General features: G+C 46.3%; 2 protein-coding genes across 8 annotated transcripts in view; both read left to right on the top strand.

The window, feature by feature from the left end:
* The window catches only part of SLC4A1 (solute carrier family 4 member 1 (Diego blood group)), a 57,197-nt gene extending 49,010 nt beyond the window's left edge, over positions 1–8,187 (top strand). For both annotated transcript variants that reach the window (XM_054992298.1, XM_054992297.1), the window contains exon 20: positions 4,247–8,187. In XM_054992298.1, coding sequence (XP_054848273.1) covers positions 4,247–4,327 — 81 coding nt within the window. In that variant the 3' untranslated portion in view covers positions 4,328–8,187. The remainder of the gene's footprint in view (positions 1–4,246) is intronic.
* An 8,171-nt stretch (positions 8,188–16,358) lies between these two features.
* Positions 16,359–20,727, top strand: part of UBTF (upstream binding transcription factor) — a 60,222-nt gene continuing 55,853 nt past the window's right edge. For 2 of the 6 annotated variants that reach the window (XM_054992213.1, XM_054992208.1), the window contains exon 1: positions 16,359–16,812. The gene's annotated coding sequence lies outside the window, so the exon portion shown is untranslated. Of the gene's footprint in view, positions 16,813–16,911; positions 17,174–17,710; positions 17,734–18,112; positions 18,514–20,727 lie in introns of those variants that run through there. The other 4 variants (XM_054992214.1, XM_054992210.1, XM_054992211.1 and 1 more) reach the window with 4 other exon arrangements.

Genomic DNA, 20,727 nt, shown 5'->3' with positions numbered 1-20,727 from the left:
ACATGCCTTTTGCTTCCAGGCATTTCTCTGTGTGGGTATTCCTCTACAGAGAAGAACGTTGCATCAGCATTAGCTTTGGTTGATTTTGATGGTTGATGCTGGACACCTACTATAGGAGTATGCATAAGCTGATTTACACAACTAGTGTTTATGAGTGTACCAAACTTGAGGTCTTGAGTGGCATTGCCTCTTATCCAGATCTTCGGGGGGGGGAGAAATCTTCCCTACCAGTTACTCATTATCGGTGTACTAAATGAGGAAGTTTCAGTTTCTGCTCAGACATGTCAACTTCTTATTGGTTTTATTAAAATATTTATATCCCACTTTCCCCCCATGGTTCAAGATAACTTACAAGTCTCAGTTTTAAAAAAATACAATAAAGCCCCAAATAACACCTCTTCTCACTAAGAAATGCCCGCAGCTTACACCCCATTAAAATCTTGGCCAAAAAAATGACATTGCAGCACCATCCAATAATGTCTAGAGATGGTGCCCACTCTCACCTCCTCAAGGGGCCCTTCCATAATGTAGAGTCCTGAGAGAAAGGGCACAGGCTGCAGTTACTGCCGGGTGTGCTACCTTCTGATACAACATAGCTGTGAGCATGGGCACATGCTGCATAGACATGCTAAATAACAGTGGTTTAAATTATTGAAATAGTCCACTGCAGACTATCATAATGTGGCATACTCCTGTATGAACTTTGGTGCCACCTAACTGGGGAAAAAAAGATTCAAGTCCAGCTGCATCTTAAAGACCAACAAAATTGATTGATTGATGTCATTTATAATCCATCTTTCTCACTGATACTCAAGGCTGATTACATAGTGTGTGAGCAGTACAGGCAATATCAAGGACGTTTCAATAAACAATGCAATAGGGTATATAAATGCAAATTTGCAAAGACAGAACATCAGCAAAAATCTAATACAGAGTTGAAGAAATACTGAAACAGAGCATAAGCATTTCTAAAATTGACATTAAACAACATAGAGCTACCCAGTAGAATCATACATAAAGCAACAAATAATACATAGCAGCACATACTTAAAGCAACGGATAGGACATAAAGCAACAGTTAGTATATAGTAGCACATAGTAGTGAAGTCTATAGTCCCTATCTCTTTAGTGAAGCATCTCTTTGAGACCACTTCCTTACAGTACAGCCCTCCTATGTGAGTTAAAAAGCCTTCTTGAATAATTCAGTTCTGCATTGTTTGAGAAAAGCCAGGAGAGTGAGGGCTAATCTCCTTAGGCAGGCCATTTCATAGGGCAGGGGCCACCACAGAGAATGCACACATACAGGCAGCTGTGGATTTTGTCCGTGTGCAGGGTGACACCTGCAGGAGACCCTGTTCAAATAAGTGATGCTGCAGTGGAGAAACAGGGAGAGAGACAGTCACAGAGGTATGCTCGACCAAGGCTATGAAGAGCTTTGCATGTGATAGCCAATACCTTGAATTGAGCCCAATAACTGATAGGTAGCCAATGGAATGACTAGAATAGAACTAATATTCACGCTCCTGCTTGCTCCCAATAACAACTGAGCTGCAGTGTTCTGCACCAACTGGCGTCTCCTAGTTGACTTATGTAAAGTGAATTACAATAGTCAAGTCTTGATGTTACCATAGCATGGATCCAGGTGGTCAGGTAGGCTGCGTTGAGGTAAGAAACCATCTTCTGGGCTAGAGTGAAATTGTAGAAAGCATTTTTTTACAGCTGTCTTAACTTGCTTTTCTGGGCAAGATATATAGAGGCTCCTCTACCTAACAAGAAACAAAGAGCAGAACAAACTGTAGATAGGGGGAAACAAATAATGAAGTTGCCAGTCAAATGTATTAAATCACTAAACTATAATGTTTTAAACACCATGAAAAGTGGAAACCAAAGAAGCATAATCAAATCATGAATCAAAACATACATTCACCAGGCAAGTCAAAGCAGGAATCAAAGCATACAATCACCCAAATTAAGCTGTTCCAGAAAAGTAAGTAAAGTCCACCAGATGCATAGGTTCCAATGGAGGTCAAACAAAGAAGAGTAAACCGGTAAGTGAAGAGCTATTCTGCATTGTCAAGCCAGTAATAGTCTTTCCATTTGATCTTGAGCAGATGTGAGGAGTGTTGCAGAAGCGAATGTCCAGAGGACGAGCCTGGCTGCCTAACAACCAGGGCCAGCAGTATTGCCTGTAGTTTCGTCAAAATACCTCCTCAGGGGCGGGAACACATCTCACCAATGAAACACCAAGTACAATCCTCTCAATAAGTCAAACACAAAAGATTAATGAGCAAAGACAGAACATTTGCTTCTGCAACACTCCTCACATCTGCTCAAGATCAAATGGAAGGAATGTATGTTTTGATTTATGCTTTGATTATGCTTGTTTGATTTCCACTTTTCATGGTGTTTAAAACATATTTTAGTGATTTAATACATTTGACTGGTAACTTCATTATTTGTTTCCCCCTACATGCAGTTTGTTCTGTTCTTTGTTTCTTCTTAACTTGCTTTTCTAGCAGTAGTGCTGGATCCAGTATAACCACTAGGCAGCTGAGTTTGCAAGGGTCAGACGAACTCCATCAAAAGTGGGGAGTGCAGTGTCCTTCAAGATCTCTGCCTTCCCAATGCATATTGTTTCTGTTTTGTCTGGGTTCAGTTTCAATTTGTTCATTTTCAGCTATTTGACCACAGCTGTCAGGCAGCAACCCAAGATTTCTACTGCATCCTATGTTGATTTGGACAGTGAGATGTAGAGTTGGGTGTCATCCCATTCCATAGCTGTGAATAAGGCCTTACATACACACATTGAATATCATTGGAGATAAGTTTGCATCCTGTGGAGCTATGCAAGATAATTCCCGTTCTGGAGATAGCTGATCTCCAATGGCAACTCTTTGAGTCCGTTCCATGAGAAACAATTTAACCAATCCAAGGTACATCCTTTGATGCCCACTTTTGTCTCCAAATGCCTCAACAGAACGGCATGGTCTACTGTGTCAAAAGGCTGCAGACAGATCCAGGAGGAGGAATAACGAGGCATGGTCTTTGTCTATATTCTGATAGAGATCATCCACTAAAGTTACTAGAGCCATCTCTGCCCCATGACCTGGTCTGAATGCAGACTGAAAAGGGTCCAGAGCTCTAGAGTTATCCAAGAAGACCTGGAGTTGGCCTGCTACTACTTTCTCAGTCACTTTGCCCAGAAAGGGCAGATTAGAGACTGAGTGATCATTGTCTATGTCGTTTTTGTCTTGGGATGGTTTTTTAATTAGCAGACAGATAACCGCATGTTTGGTATAAGCTGGAGAATCAGATATGCTTTGTTAGATATGCTCTGACTCTCGAAAGCTTTAACCCTGGAAATCTTGTTGGTCTTTAAGGTGCTACTGGACTTGTATCTTGCCCTTCTACTGAAGTTCAACATAGCTACACACCTGAACTGAATTGAAAGGGGCATGCTGGTGTTCACCGCCAGCCACACTGGAAAGCCAGAAGCTGGAATGGGCATAGGCAATCTCTTTGACCTGGGCCGTTTCCAGATGGCTTACCTGCACCCGGAACGTCACGCCACGTTGCGGGGAAAACACGAAATATTGCGTTTTCTCGCGTGAGTTTTGCGCGATGTTGCGAGAAAACGTGATGTTTCGCGTTTTCCCCACAACGTGGTGCGACGTTCCGGGTGCAGGTAAGCCATCTGGAAATGGCCCTGTTTCTCTCCCAGATCTGGAGCTCTGAACATGATTAGATGACCCAAAACATTGGAGAGCAGGTGCAATCTTTTGCTCTATGGGTCTCCTGTGCAACAGATCAATAATGAATGTTCATGGGCTTCAACTTGTCTTTTACAGAGTGCATTTAAAAGATTTAATTTGCAAAACATTTGAGAATCTTGATATTTGTCCTCCCAGCAACCAAGCGATGGTCATCTCTGTTATGCCCCTTTACAGACAGGGAACTGAACAGACGAGGAAACTGTGAAATAATGAAGGGTTCAGAGGCTTTGAATGCAAAAAAGTCTGGGTCAGTCCTCCCTGGCATCGCTGGCTACAAAGAATCTCAGTAGCATGGCTTTTAAAGATCTTGGAGAGCCACTGTGCTGGGATAAATGGACACAGTGTAAGCCATTTTTGAATGTAATAGTGGGCCAAAGCCCCCAGATCAGTCCTGTACAGATAAAAGATTAATATACAGCTCTCTGCTAGACCATGCTGCCATCTTAACATTATCCTCTGCAATTTCCTTCCAGTTGGATGCTGATGATGCTGAAGTGACTTTTGATGAATCAGAAGGCTGTGATGTTTATGATGAAGTTCAGATGCCTGTCTGAGCATCTGCTGAGCCACATCCTCCAGGGAGATAAGGAACTAAGAGCCCTTCCCCAAAATCACTGGACAAAAACAGTCTGGAGGAATATTTCTCTGTATCTATATGCATATGTGTATACAGTGGTTTCACACCTGTACCCATCTCATAAGTAAGTGTGTATGGCTCACTTGCACACTTATCAGTGCAAGGATTCCATAGGACTTAAATAGCTAACGTACGCTTCAGATCTCCTTCCAGTCATATAGATCTGTAGTAGAGTTGCCAGCTCTGAGTTGGGAACTTTTTGAAGATTTTGAGGGTGGAGTCTGGTGAGAGCAGTGTTTGGCAAGGGAAGGAACCTCAGCAGAGTATAATGCCACAGAGTGTACATCCCAATGTCATCATTTTCTCCAGGGAAACTGGTCTCTGTTGCCTAGAGATCAGTCATAATTCCAGGAAATCTCTGGCCACCACCTGGAGGTTGGCTACCCTACTCTGTAGTGAAAATTTTCCCAAATCCTTTACTTCCCATACGGGTCAAATTTTTTTAAAAAGCTATGCAGTAATCACGAAAAAATGGGAAACTTATCTGTGGACTCCATTTTTAATGCTGCATCCAACCCCACTGCTTATCCTTTGTGAATTTGTGCACATGTGATTGTGCACACATACACAGACACGTGTGTGAAGTTTTATCAGTTGCGCACAGAGAGACGAATAGTCCTACCAAGCATGGAGGAGCTTTCATCAGGCACCAGAACCTACACACCTACAAAAGCCCACTGAAGTTTTTGAAAGAAATGCTGAAAACCCAACTTTAGTGTTGGAGTTTCACACTTCTAATGCTAGAATGGACTGAACATATGACTGAAGCCAAGTAAAATTTTACAATGACTGGTTCTTTCTCAATGATGTGGGTTGCTGAGTCCAAAAAGATTTGACCAAATTAGTTATGGGGCAAAGACCCAAGAGACAAAGACCTTGAATTCTATGAGTTCTAGGTGCCTTTGTGGCAAAAGAAAGATATGCCAACAGTGAGCTCAGACAAGAAATTTGATCTGCAGATTGCGCAACCCTACTTATAGAGCAAGAGAGAGGTTGTGAAGGAAGGATGCACAAAATCACTTCTGCAGTGACAGAATAGAAAGAGGCACCCACAAAAACAGCATTGAAGTTGGTCTTATATTTTCTTTGAAGATAGATTGATGAGTTCACCCTTAGCTTCCCCATGCGGGGCTAAAACTAGGGTGATAAGAAGTCTCTGGGCATCATCTGGAAGAGATTATTTCAATAGGAGCTGCTGGCATCTGGTGCCCACTGGCAGTTACTTTATTGAGAGTGGACATGGCTCCTCTCTCAAGTGCCACTTGCTTTCTGGGTGGGGGCTGTTAATGTCAGGGAAAAAACTACACTGAAAAAATAAGTATCATATAATACAATAGCTGGGACAACATGTGTTTTTTATATCTGTGTGTTTTACAAGTGCGGAGCTTGTTATTGGACAAAGGTCAGTATCATGAAAATCTAAGCTGACCGTGGTTTTTTTTTTTAAAAAATCTGGATTTCTTGATGCAGGAAGAGGCTTGCAGATCTCCCTCCCACGCTGCTCCCTTCCCCTCCATTCCTCTCTGCCCTTTCCCCATGTCGGTTGCCACCACATGCCAGAAAATTTGAAAACCTATGCCAGGGAGGCAAAACTATGCAAGCATGAATATAATGCATTCCTCTTGCACAGTATTTTCATACAGAAAAATCAACCAGCAGTTATTCTTACATGCTCCAATCCAACTCATGGACTTGATAATGGGTGTCCACCAATGGCTTTGCTGTAAGGGATCCGTACCCTCTCCCTTATCTCAAGCCAGTGCGCTAGGTACTGCTTCTCCGCAAGCAGCCAACTGGCCTTGCCTAGATCCTGTGTCTGAAGCACAAAGGCGGTGTGTTTTTTCATATTCTAAGGGGTCCTGCACTGCCCGCCATCCAAGAAGACCCCACTCAAATGCTCAGTGCAGGATCTTGGGCAATCCTTCTGTCTCCACCCTCCGCTAATAGATATGAGGTCTCTTGAAAGTCTCCGTATCTTCCTGCACTGGATCACCAAAATCCCAGCCTCTCATTTCTGTCCGAGGAAGGCAGTAGTATATGTGACTATAAGAACCATGTTTGAAAGCTACTTCACACTTCAGATGTTCAAAAATACCTGCTGATTCATTGAGTGATATATATAATCTCCCCATAAAAGAATATATATTCCTTTTTTAAAAGTGCCAAAAATTGTGCCTACACTTTGCAACGTTGCATCCCCCACTTTTTAATCTCAGGCATGTGTAGGACACTATGGTTATTTACTATATGTGAAAAGTTATCTGTATACGACTAGAGGTGCTCTTTATGTGGTTACTTTGCATGATCAAGGATTTATCTCTGCTGTATATTTATGGCTGGTTACTATTAACTTGATTGGCAGTAGTTTTCGGAAAAATTAAAGGCAGTATTGCTTCATGTGACACATTGGCCGTTTCCAGACGGCTTACCGGTCCCCGGAACGTCGTGCCACGTTGTGGGGAAAACGCGAAATATGGAGTCTGTCTGCATGAGACATCTGACACATGAAGAACATGTGTTGGGAGATGCAATGTTAGCTGGGGAAGGGTAGTTTAAAAAGACAGTGCTGACAGCAGGGCAAAGGCTTTGTTATATACTGGAGCTGTGTGAATGGGCTGTGAAATTCTAGAAGGGAAACTTCAGCCCATTATAACCTTTCCAGGTCCAAGTCCGGCTATGGAAGGCAGCTCCAGCCCATTTCCATTTCCTGCTGTCCTCTGGTTGTGATTCCACACAGTTTTAGACTGGAGAAATGAAGTTGATAGAGCCTTTGGGGAGGCGAAGATGAAATTAACAAACACTCCAAGGAGCAATCTCTGCCAGCTCTGACTTTTTAAACTATGCTTCCCAGCTAACATTGCATCTCCCTACACTTGACGAACAGGCACCAAAGTGTCTCGTGTAGAGAGATTCATTATCAACAGGTGAAACTCATTGCCACAAAATATGGTGATGGACATTAGCTTCAATGACTCCAAAAAAGGGTTAAATTAAGACAGTGGCCACGACAGCTTAATAGAACTTTAGTCTTCCTGTCTGTGAACTTCCCAGAAACATCCAACTGGCTACTGTTAAAAGAAAGAAAGCTGGATTAGAGAAAGTCATGCTCTGATCCAACGTATGTTCTATGCTTTTACAGAAGCACAGGAAGGGGAAAATATTATGGATGTATTCCAATTTCATTTCTGAGTAAAATGGCTTGATTATTGGGGGGCTCATTGGGGGCAGTTTGGATCACATCCTCTTCCTAATGGAACACTACCCATCATGACTTCAGTCTACATTGGCTGAGAGTCGGCATATACATCTTCTGCTAATTAAAGAACAAATTCTAAGGGTTGCTGTAATCTCCCACACAAATCCCATTATAATTAGCGTTGTTGGATTTTTTTTTCCTGGCAAGAATGCTATACTTTAATAGCTATATGGTGGAGTCTTTTCTCAACATGGAGTACCAGTGATAGGAAATGCTTTGCCTGCTGGGATTTTTTGCCCGGAGACACAGGCACTCTCCCTGAATAAAGTTAGAAACCCTTATTGTCTGGAATTTTGTACATTTTTAGCTAGCGATTATAGTCTTTTGTAATTTATTAAAATGAATATTTAATATGATTTGTGTCTTTTACTTTCAGACCAAAAATATTTTTTTGCTTTGCAACAGATGTGTGGTGTGTTTATGTGATTTCTGATTTTTAGGTATGATTGACTTAAGCTGATATTACAATTGTTTTTCTTGATTTGAACGACAAAGCAATAAACCTTTTTATTAAAAAACAACACTTCTTGTCAATTGTTGTTAGCAATGCAAAACCACAGAGCTTTGATCTATGTGTAGATACTGGGGTATAAGTGCCTATTTATTATTAAAGTCATGTGCCATGAACTGGAGGGGCAAGAGTTTCTAGAGGGCTAAGGCAGAGGATCTTGGTCTCTGCAATGTCGGGCCTTTCCCAGCAGAATAGAGTAAGTCTTTTGACCAAGGGGCAGGATCACTTCTTTTTCATTGTTCTCTGTAGTTTTCTGCTCAGCCTGTACCATTTCAAACTGCAAGGGGAGAGAACCCGTCACATAACTGAATGTTTCACTATCCAAAAGTAGAGGTATTAGTGAGAACAAGTTTTTTTCTCAAAGCAGGCCTGATCTTGGGCCTGCTCAAACTTAAAAGCCTGAATCAGAGTGTTACTGTTAACTAATCCATTTGAGAGCCTGGTTGGGGGGGAAGGGGGAACAGTCTTGTAGGGGACAGTCTCTGGACTGCTGAGCTGTGTGATTTGAGGTGATCCAAAGATAGTTTTGGGGCACACAGGGCTTGAATCTGTCCCAGTTCCTTATTCAGAGTTATTCCCGATACAAGCTTCTGCAAGGCAGAAGCTGAATATGGAGCTGTATGATATGTGCCCCTACAAATTTTATTTTGGGGTGCAGAGCTTTTCAATTTCCCCTAATATTTGTGTTTGGCTTTGTGAATAAGGAACTGGGAACCAACTTCAGCTTCATATTTTACTATGATGAAGCAGTCAGTCGCAGTCAAGGGGGGCTGGTGTAGTAGCTGAGAGTCAACATAGTGATTAGAATGTTAACCTAACCAGGTTCAAATCCCCACTCTGCCTTGGAAGCCAAGGGGTGACCTTGGGCCAGTCACACACTCTCAGCATAATTTACCTCACAAGGTGGTTGTGAGGATAAAATAGAGAAAGGGAGAATGTTGTAAAGTGTTTTGAGTCCCCATTGAGGAGAAAGGTCGGGTATAAACAGAGTTTAAAATACAAGAGATATGAGGCCTTCTGAATGGGGCTTTATCAAATCGAATCAATTACCTTTATTGGCATTAGAAATAATAATAGTCTACAATAAGAGACAGGGATAGGCAGAAGCATAAGCATAAACAAGCAATTAGTAGCTGTTAATAATAAAATTAATAAACATTCAGCAATCAGGTGCAGCTATATGCTTGGATTTAACTTTATAAACTTCTGCTAGAAATTTTGCAACACTTAAAGTAACACAAGGGTTATGATCTTCTAAAAGGTAAACTAAAATTCCTCCTTTAATAAAATTATTATACTGAAGGTGTTCAGTTAACAATTGTTTGCTAACAGACCAAAAAGAGGGATGAATGGGGCTTTATAAAATCATAGGCAGGAGAGGCAACTAGGTAGATTTGCAGAGCCAGACGGTCAGAAATTCCAATTGGGTAACCATGTCAGTCTGTTCCAGCAAATCCTGACAAGGAGTTGTGTAGTATCCTGAAGACTAACAGGTTACTTGAAGCATAACAATAATAATAAGGCTCTTCTAAGCAGATTAGTGTCCCACTCAGAGCAGGGAACAAAGTCAATGCTGTTGTTATCCCCACAATATAGCTGAGACTGAGAGAAGTGGCTCACCCAGGGCCACCTGCTGAGCTCAAAGCAGTGGTGGGATTCTAACTAGCAGACTACTGATTTACAGTCTGACCACTTAACCACTACATTACCATAGGGTTGCCAGGTGCAGGTTGGGAAATTCCTGGAGATTTTGGGGGTGGAGCCTGGAGAAGGCAGGGTTTGGGAAGGGGAGAGATCTCAGTGGGGTATAATGCCATAGAGATCAACCTTCAGAGCAGCTGTTTTCTTCAGGGGGTCTGGTCTCTGTTCCCTGGAGATCAGGTGTAATTCCAGAGATCTCCAGCTACACCTGGAGACTGGCATCCCTACACTGCCATCTATGGTTAGTGAGCTGAAGGACTGTAAAATGGTCTTGGAATGGCAGAGGAGTATCTATATAAAGCAGCTGTTGATTGGTGGGGGTGCAGGTTCAGAACCCCTACTCTGAAGTTCACCAGGTGACATGCCAGTTGCCTCATTTCAGTCTAACCTACCTGACAGGGTTGTCTGCAAGGATAAAATGGGAGTGAGAAAAGACATATACTCCTTCGTGGAAACGTAAGATGGAAAACATAATCACAGCAACAAAGCCAGGCGCAGAGATAGTCAGTAATTCCGCACACATTGGATAATGCACTTTCAATGCACTTTATCAATCATTTGAGGTGGATTATTTGTTCCGCACACACAAAAATCCATTCCAAATGATCTATAAAGAGGATTGGAAGTGCATTATCCAACGTGTGCGGAATCACTCAGTGATCTGTATACTGCAACAGCTTTATGTATGACTTTTAAGAAATTGAGGTACAACTGCATACAAATGTAGTAAGTTCTAAATAGTATTGAGGGGTAGAAAGAGACTTCTTTGTAGATCTACAGAGATACAGGAAAAAATGCACCCTTTGCTTGTCCTTTACTGCAATTTTAAATAGTGCTTAAATTTTTAAAAAGTAATGACACTATCTTCAGAGGTAGATGTTTTGCTTTCTCTGGACCTCAAGGGGGCACTGGAAGCACAGGGAATTTCTATTTGGCCTAGCCACAGGGTTTTAGTTTTGGACTTTGGATCTCTACAGTGTGTTTCAGGCCTCCCTGCCAGAGTAGAAGAGTGTGATTTGTGCGTTGTTGAAATACCGCGATTCCCTTATGCCTCAAAATATCGCAACCTTAAAAAAAAGTGAGTTGGGTTGGCACGATGCCCATCCCTGCTATGGAGGCCAGATGGCAGGTGATCTTTACTACCAGGCAAGGAGTATTAAATCCTCTGCAGCAAGGAGGCCCAAGCCTGGGAAAGATATATTTGCGTGTGGAACATGGAAGGCCTTAGTAGTTAAGTACCACAAAGAACGGAGCCAGACTTCTGGCCTGCTAGGAGGATAATTAGGGATGCCACCTCTAGGTTGGGAAATTCCTGGAGATTTGAGGGGTGGAGCCTGGAGAGGGTGGGGTTTGGGGAGGGAAGGTGGCTCAGCAGGGTATATTGCCATGTAATTCACCTTCCAAAGCAGCCATTTTCTCCAGGGGAACTGCTATCTGTGGCCTGGAGATTAGTTGTAATTCCAGAAGCTCTCCAGCCACCATCTGGAGGCTGGCAACCTTAGGGTTACCAACTCTTGAGTTAAGAAATTCTTGGAGATTTGCGGGAGGAGGGCAGGGATTTCAGCTTGGTATAATGCCACAGAGTCTACCCTCCACAGCAGCCATTTTCTCCAGGATCTGTAGTCTGAAGATCAGTTCTAATTCCAGGAGATATCCAGGTCCCACTTATAGGCTTGGCAACCTTAGCCTGCTGGCTGTGTTTCATGAAGGGCACTGCAGATTGTGAAACCTCAAGAAACCTGCCCCCCACCCCCAATGTTCTGCCACTCTACTCCATATGCTAATCTTTTTGCAACAATTTGTGCCATTATCTTTTGAATTGCCTTCTGCCATGGAGCTCACGTGACAAATTTTTTCCACATGCTACAACAACAGAACAACTGTCTGCCAGATTCCTATTTCCCAGCAAGGCTGGCATTTCTCTCTGTGGCCTACTTCCCAGTGGCAAAACTGGTCATAGGCATAGTAGCAATGACTGCCAATATTGGTGGTGCATCAGAAAATGTTCTGCTCAAACAAAAAATAGAGATGCTGTAATCTATCAATCTCTGAAAGTGTTTTGATAGGGAGAGTATACCAGGGACTGGTGATCCCCACTACAAATTTTATTAAAAGTATTTATTTTATTATTATTATTAGTAGTAGTAGTAGTAGTAGTAGTAGTAGTGTGTGTGTGTGTGTCATTGATATGACACCTATAAATCTAGAAGCAATGAAGAGATCTGTGGGCGAGGACATCTACTTTTTGTATTTTACGTTGCAGCTCCCCACCACCATCTTAATTCCTATTTGATCACCTCAATCACTGCCCCCGCCCCCAAACTCAGATGTAATACTAGAAGTCAAACATATCTGGATGAAGAGTAGGCAGAAGGGTTTGTCTCCATTGAGTTTCTATTTAACATTAAAATAAGACACACAAATGGACAGATGAGTATCTACATTCAACACATTTACTTAGGCCTAAGTACAAGGCATCTATGGATTTTCCTGCTTTCTAAGATCCCAAAGGGAAGCTGGCACTGATGAGGCAGCATAGAAATTTTAAAAAATTAATAAACAAACAAGGTTCTGGCCAACTGCCAACGCTTTGGGCTTCCCAAATCAGACCTGTTGCAAGGAATTTGGTGGGTGATGCATGGCCACTGGGCCTTATTTATTGTCTAAATCACAAATCTTAAATTTAAAAAATCATTAAGGGGATAATAATACTTGCATTGCAAAATTCAGTAATTTTACCCCCCACACCCTAGTTTCTAGTTACCACAACCCAAGTTATTTCATTGGAAGTCCTAACCTGTAGGAACTAGTTCCAAGTAAATGTGTGGAGAATAGCAGCATTATAGATTCCAAAATATATTTACTCAGAAGCCACTCGGAAGCTCAATTGACCCAGAAATTAAATAAATCATTTAGAAACTCTTCAGAGTTCCTTGTGAGAAAAATATCTCTGGGATTTCAGATTTCTTTAGCAGCACCTATTGTTGCTTGCATTAGAGATTTCACTATCACAATCCGCAGTGAACAGTCAGACACAGAGGCAACTTTTATTCATACCTTGCTTTTCTCCTAAACGGGGACCCAAAGCAGCTTATGACTTCACCCCTCCTCCATTTTATCTTATGAGATAAGTTGGGCTGAGTGACTGGCCCATGGTCATGCAGCGATCTTCTGTGGCAGAGTGGGGACTGGAACCTGAGTCTTCCAGATTGGAGTCTGACACTATACCACACTTGTGTTAAATTGAACACCATGGTGTTAAAAACATAAACATGCTGGTGTTCATGTTTAAAGGTTCTTTTATCCAGGCTGATTTGAATGTTCTTGTTTTCCAGTCACATTGGGACTATGAATGGAATAAAGCGATTGGATGAGAACTGACAGCTGAGACGGGGCTGTCGACATGAGGCTGCTGTCATTCAGCATGCGTTCATCTGCAAGCTTCAGTCATTACTTGCGTACATTTTCAGGCTTTGGCATGCCTCTGGAATCTCTACCCACTCCTGGAATGCATACACAACATCCAAAGCGGAGAACATTGTAAAAAAAAGAGGGAGAGAGAGATCTAAAATATTCATTTGCATTTTTTCAGGTTTGCCTTCTGGCATTTTCCACAATCAGTGGTACTGAATTGATTATCACCTGTATTAGTAGTGGTAATCTTTCCTGTATGTTTAAGATGGACTCATTAAATTTACTATTTTAAAAGTGCACATTTATTGATATCAGGTGAAAGGGGGGTGGGGAGGATGTGAGGTTGGACTGCCATAACCCTGAATGCTCAAAAAATTAGAGAAAAAAATCATTCAAATGGTATGGTCAGTTATGTGTATCCAGAGTCTTTGGACTTTGTGTTTCCTTAATAGCAATCACACCTCCCACATTGCGGGAAAATCACTTTTGAAACTCCTGATAGTTGGGTCACAAGCCACTTCATGACATAGTATGGAGAGGGGGGGGGCGTTGTCCAAAGGGAAATGCATCCCCCTGGGATTGCACAAACTTTTGAGTGTACCTAAAATACCTCTTTCAATCATAGCCCATGAGAAGTACCCATTTAGAAAAGCTCTCTGCTGATTATAAGAGTTCTAATGGATCAAACCAAGGCTCCACCTAATTCCACAGCTAGGGCCAAATTGTACGTGTGTGAGGATTTTCACATCAAGGCCTCTCAATTTTTTTTTTAAAAGTCAGTTATCAGACTTAGATGGGGACCAAGGTGCGGGCAGTATTAATTCTCCCTCTGCACTGTTTGACACGGAGAAGCAAAGGCTTACCACTCCCTCCAGGACCCTGCAAATTTAAAAGAATTACCAGGACTTCTGAACACAGAAATCCACAGAAATTTGGTTTTGCGTTGTGTCTCATTTCAAACAGTTGTCAACTTCAAGCTTCTGGGAAGCCCAAAAGGAGGACAGCAAGGTAACAGCCCTCTTATGCACATGAAACTTAACAGCCTCTACTGCATGCAGACTGAAATCTACAAGAAGAGATCACAGTCCAGCAAAGCCAACAGCAGATATCCACTTGGCTGCAACCAGGAGAGGATTGCCCAGCTGGGAAGGGGAGGGGAAACAAGCCCATCCATGTGCAATGCAAACTGCACTGGACATCTGCAAATGAAGTTAAAAAATTTTTTTTGCCTATTCCTTGTACAGTGGCTGAAACCTGTAATATAATGGAACATTTCTCAAGCCAAAACAGAGGATGGAATAATCACCACAAGAGAATGACAGAATCCTCACTGCTGCCCTGAATGAGAAATCAGTAAAATAAATTTAATACTGACATTATTTATAAATTATATAACTGAGATTATTTTAAAAATGATATAACAAAGGTGTTGAGAATCATAAAAAGCAGCAGTAAAAAGTATGAACAGTAGCAAGGAATACATTTAATATGAGAATTATAAATCCATGTTCAGAGTTTAGTCCATACAAAAGGGGAAAAGCTAGTGTGCAAAAATATTTTTACATTATGAAATATATAACTGTTTACAGTACATACAATGATATGTTTTCACTTAAAAACAACTCTGTACCCTGAATTCAGCAAGAGTTACTTCTAAGTATACAAGGCCAGGCGGTACGATTCTGAAAGCTGCATAAGGTATCTATGGGAGTAGTCCCAAGCAAATCTACTCAGAAGCAAACCCTATGGGACTTACTCCCAGGAAAGCATTCTTGGGATTGCAGCCAAAATCTTCAAACACTGCTCGGTTCCAAATGTTATCAATTCCATTAACACCACCAATAAAGAACACACAGTATTCTGTGCTGCCAATGAAGAATACATAGGGCAGAATCTGCTACGACAGTACAACCCTTTATTATAAGAATAGGATTTTTATTTTAAATAACAATGAAATTATACACAATTACCTGAGAGTAAGTCCCACTGAACACTTACTTCTGAGCTATGGACAATGCAACTCTAAACAGGCTTACAGACTTCTATGTCTGTGACCCTGTGATTTAGGATATAAGGATAGCACTGTAACAATATCAAATGTACTTTTAATGTTTTTAAGGCAATAAAAATAATTAATACACCAGGTGCTATGGGATTCCACCACCCCCTTCCATTTTAGATCTCCACTCTGTGAAGGGCGGGGAAACAAGAAAAAAATTGCTTTGGATTCCTAACCTACCGCAAAGCCAGTACAGAAAATATTAAGCACAGGCTTAAGAGCTTATTTCCACGCCTGTTTTAACTGGGGAGGAAAAAATGCCTGTATGGATGATCTCCAGTTATCCGCTTCCTGCCCACATCTTTTAAACTACTAACTCCTAATTGTATTTTACATGTCTGCAAAAGTGGCCTTTCCTTGCTGATCTGGAATCAGCGTTAATTTGACAGACAACTCCAAAAGCAGTTGATTGGCTATATTGGGAGATGACGCTCTTAACAACAAAGGTGGAGCTGGAAAAAATAGATTTAAAGAAAGGGGGGGGGGAGAAGAAGAAAGTAATGCTGGATTTGGACTCAACAATCTATTTGCCTACCAATCGCATGCCGCGGGTTCGAATCCAAGTCCAGACGAGTGTCAATAACAACCGGGGTGGGGGCGAAGCCACAGGAGTCTCCTTTCCCCCTCCCCCTCCTTGTTTACGAGCAAGACAAGCTGGTACCTTTAAAAAAAATCCCCTGGTTGCCAAAAATATGTCTGCCCTCAAATCATCCGGTGAGTCTGCAGCGGCAGCAGCTCGCTCTGATTTTTTTAAAAAATATATTTTTATTTTTGGAAGTCTCTCCCTCCCTCTCTGATGTGATCGTTTGACGGCAGGGAGAAGGGAAGGGGGAGGGCGCAAGAGGAATTAAAATCGAGCGCGTGTGATTTGTGATCTTTTGCAAACGCCAAACGAAGAGGGCTTTGTAGCAAATGCAAGATTTTTCTCCCCTCCCCTCTCTCTTTTCCCCCCTTTGCTCGCTTTCTCTCTCTCTCTCTCTTCTCTTCCCTTCTCTTTCCCCTCCTCCCTCTTCTCTCTCGTTTGACTACAGTGTTGCAAAAGCAAAGAGCAATAAAAACATACGCACACAGACACACACACACTCCACACCGGGACAGCTAGGCAGACCCACAACCGGGGAAGATCAAAGGGAGCGCGCGCGAGCGAAGCCCTGCGCCCAAATGGCCCCTTTCACCACCCAGTTTAGGGAGCAGCTGGAAAAGCGGGGACTGGCGAAGAAGGGCTGTGAGGTTGCCTAAGGATCCGGGAGCCGAAAAGAGACCGGCTGATTGGAAGAAAAAAGCAGAGCGATGGAGGCGGGGGAAGTGCGAGCTCTCTGCGGGGACTGGAGCGAGTCCACGCCCGGGGCCAGCGCTGCAGAGCTGGCGTGCATTCAACCAACGCTTCCCAGCTAAAGCAAGCCCAGGGAAGACGGAGGGGGGAAAAGGGGGAGCTTTTCGCCCCAGCCTGCCGATCTGCAGGTAGGTTGCAGGCGTCGAAGGGGGCTACCGGGGGGAAAAAAAGGCTCGCCCCTCGAATCAGCTCCAGAGCGGACCCCCGTTGCAAAGTAGGGCGGGTGGGAAAGGACGGACCAGAGGGAGGGGGGAACGAAGGCACGATCCGCGGCGGCGCTGCCTGCAGCCGGGGCTGGCTTTGCGGCAGGGCGAGCGCATGTGGAGCTCGCCATTCGCCCGACGCTGAGCTCCGCCATCTGGGGCTGGAGGGAGGCGCTTTGTTACCTCCTCGGGCTCCGGCGGTGGAGGGAGGCGGGCAGGGTGGCTGGCGGCGGCTGCTTGCAGCAACCGTGGCTGCTTTCTCCTTCCACCGTCTCCGATTTCCTCGGTAAGGCTGGGTTTCATTGTCGGGGTGCAGCGGGAAGGAGAGCGCTGCGGCCGCGGTTCGACTCGGGGGGCGGTCGTGTCTGTGGGGTTTCTTTTTAAAATGCCACCACGCTGGAGCCGCGGGCGCTTGCGCTTTGCCCTCCTTTGCAGTCCCGCCGGAGGGCTGTGTTCGCGGCGGGACTCGAAGCGGGGGTCCTGCACTGTTTTCCGCGCGTTCGTCAGCCAGAGGCCCCGGGGGTCGGCCATGGAAGGGCGAGGGAGAGGAAGGAGGAGGCGGTGGCAGCGGTCGCTTCTCTGCCGCCAACCCTCGCGCTGGAGGCGGGGGGAGGGAGAACCAGGCGGCCGCTGCTCGGGGGATCGGAGAGCGGGTCCCCCCGTCTGGGTCGCCTTTGAAAGCGAGGGCAGCCTGCTCGGGTTGAGAAGAAAGGGGTGGAGGTCGACGGGGAGGCGGCGAGAGGAGCCGAGCTGCAGCCGCCACCGCCTTTCTATGGGCGCCTGCAGAGGGGGAGAGAGGAGCCTGGCTACAGCGGGAAGCGCTGCCTCTCCCGCTTCCCTTCCACGGTACGGGGCAAAGGGGGTGGCGGCGGTTTATTAGACGATCGAAATGTTGCTTTTTAATGTTTGGAGCCCGCGGCAGCGAAAGCCCCGCCGCTCCGGCCGCTTTTTCGGCCCTTTTCCCTCCCGCCCGCGCCTGAACAGCTTTGGCGAGGCGGCTCGCCATGGCTCTCCCGACCGGCTGCAGCCAGCGCGCTCCGCCATCCGGAGGGTGGATCCATTCAGGCGAGCTCTCGGCGTCCCTCCCTCCCCGCTCCTCCGCCTCCTCTTTCTCTCCCCCGACCAGGCGCTTTTTCGGGGGCCCCCCGCTGCGGGTGGGTGTGGAGAACCGGGCTCAGCCTCGCCGGGTGCCCGTGCGCCCTGGGCGCGCAGGGGGAGGCGCTCCCCGGGGGTCTGGGCGCCGAAGGCGGCGGCAGCAGCAACGGCGGCGGCGGCCAGGACGTGCTGCCCTCCCTTGGCTCTGCCTGGACGCCCCCAGCCGAGCATTCATTTCTCGCTCCAGCCAGCCAGGCTTCCCCGCCCCCCTTCCACCAGCGGCTCCGACGGGGCTGCTGCTGCTGCAGCCGCGCTCGCTCCGGCTCCCTCCTGCTCCTCCCCACTGTAGACAGCCGCCGCCGCCACAACGAGGCGGGCTCGTCTCAGCCTTATTAACCGCCTCGTCTAGCTTAGACCGACAGAGAGAAAAAGACGCGGGACTCGCCTGGCGGTTCCCTCGCCCTTCTCTGCACCGCCGGGCGTTGCGTCGGAGCTGGAGAAGCCGGGCGAGGTCCCTCGCTGCGCGCCTTGGTACGGAGAAAGAGTGGAAGCTGGGGGGGAAGGGGCCGCGACGGAAGCCGTGCCTCTCCGGAGCCGATGGAGAGGCAGCTCGAGTCCTCCGCGCGGTGAAAGGGGAAAGGAGGCGGGAGAGCGGCTGCCCTTTCCCCGGGGTGGAGATCGGAAAGCTGTGAGGGCTCGAATGTGGCTGGCTTCGGGGGGGGGGGGACCGGTCGGGCGGAGAAGAGAGTGGGGGAATACGAATGAAAATCAAATTGGGGTGGGGGTCAGAATATCGATTCTAAAGAGGGGAAGAGGAAAGAACAACGAGCCTGTTTGGAAGAGGGAGATTTCCCAGGCACGGGAAGGAGCCCCGAGGGAAGGGGGGAAATGGAGATCTCGGTTAACCGAAGCGTAAAGTAGATTTTGCCCGGGAAGAATCCTATAGCGCGAGCAGGAATGGCGGGCGGGCGGGCGAGAGGGATCTTCTTGGCAGAGGAGAGGCTGGTGCCCGGACGCATTTCCCTTTCCTCGCTCGGGTGGTCGAACTAACTCGCCGCAGGCTGGAAGGACGCCGGATCTGCCGGGGAGAGGCTGGCTGCGACGTTGCCTCCCTGCCGCGTGCCAAGGCAGGCAGGAAGGAAGGGGGCCGGATGGCTGGAGCCCGTCCGGGGTTCAGAAAAACAAAAATGAAGGCGGGGGAGGCGGAATGAAGCAGACGAAGCGGCGGCGGCGCCCGGAGTTTCCCTTCGGCGGCGCCCGGAGGACGCGCGAGAGAAAGAGAAAGAGGCCGGGGGGAGGGAAGAGAAGGAGGAGAAGCTGCAGACCCGTCGGCTCGGCTTGGCTTGGCTCGGCCCGCCCGCTTGCCTGCCTGGAGACAGGGCCGGGAGAGGCGGCGCGCAGCAAGCGGCGGCAGCTGCGCTTCTGCTGCAGGAAGGAGGCGGAGATTGGCCGGGGCGGCCCCTGAAGAGCGGCTGGGAGAGGAGGGAGGCGAGCGCGCAGAGCCCGCCCCCTCGCCCGGCCGGCCTCCGCCCCTCCGGTGCCGCGCCAAAGCGCTGGGCCGGCCTCCGAGCAGATTCCTTCAGCCCTCCCCTTCTCCCCAGCCAAGCCGCAACTGCCTGCCCTCGCCTCCGGCCAGGAATCCTCCTACCCTCTGGCACGTGTTTATCCCGTGCCTTGTTCGGAGGAGAATCGGTTCCCTCGTTTTCTTTTATCCTCCTAACAACCCTGCGAGGTAGGTTAGGCCAAGACTGGCCCAAAGGCACCCAGCAGGCTTCAGAGCTGAGGATTCTGTCAGGCCCTAGACTGGTGGTCTAACCACTGTCTCCCAGTCCTTCCAAGTAGGTCTCGCCTAACAGGTTCTTTACCCTCTTCAGGTCCTTTTTGCTGCCTTTATCAAGGACTGGCTGTTTTTAGGGATTGAGAATATTCTTAGCCTCCACCCCCTCCCTTCATCTGGTTGGTACAGTCTTTTAACCACTCCCTTGTGACCTGTCATAACATCTTGCTCTCCCTCCTTTGTCGATGGGATGAAGCAGATGCTGCTGTTCGAAATATCAGAGGTACTTTGTTGGATTAAGCCATTGGCATCATGTTTCACCTGCTGGGCAACTGGTTGCCCTGGGGGACCAATAAACAAGACTGAGAAGCCTGGGCTGAAGTTGCCTCCTGGCATTCAGAGGTTGCTGCCCATACAGGCCTTTGGTAGGGAAGAGCCCCCCCCCCTACATTCCTTTCACTTGTGTCACTGTTTTCACTGGAGGGGATCCCTTTCTGGATCCATCTCTGTGCTGCAATGAATCTTGGGTATTATCCTGACAACCACCTCCTGCTCAGGAGAGTTCTGTGACCGTCTTCTGGACCATTTTCTAGCTTGTCCTAGGAAGGAATTTCATCATCAACCAGTTTTAACACTAATAATAACAATAACCAATTTATATACCGCCCATCAGGACAACTTAACGCCCACTCAGAGCAGTTTACAAAGTGTGTTGTTGTTATCCCCACAAGAATCACCCTGTGAGGTGGGTGGGGCTGAGAGAGCTGACCCCAAGTCACCCAGCTGGCATCAAGCAGAGGAGTGGAGAATCAAACCCGGTTCTCCAGATTAGAGTTCTGGCACTCTTAACCACTACACCAAACTGGCTCTCTAGGCATTACTCATATGAACACTTGTCCCAGGTGGAAAGTTGGAAGTGGTATTTCCTTGCATTCAGTTCCTCTAAGTGTGCCATGGGTTCAGAGCCA

Source organism: Eublepharis macularius, chromosome 12 (genome assembly GCF_028583425.1).
Source record: "Eublepharis macularius isolate TG4126 chromosome 12, MPM_Emac_v1.0, whole genome shotgun sequence".
Lineage (NCBI taxonomy): Eukaryota > Metazoa > Chordata > Lepidosauria > Squamata > Eublepharidae > Eublepharis > Eublepharis macularius.
Note: the sequence above shows the minus strand (reverse complement) of the source record. Positions and strands in the feature narration are given on the sequence as shown.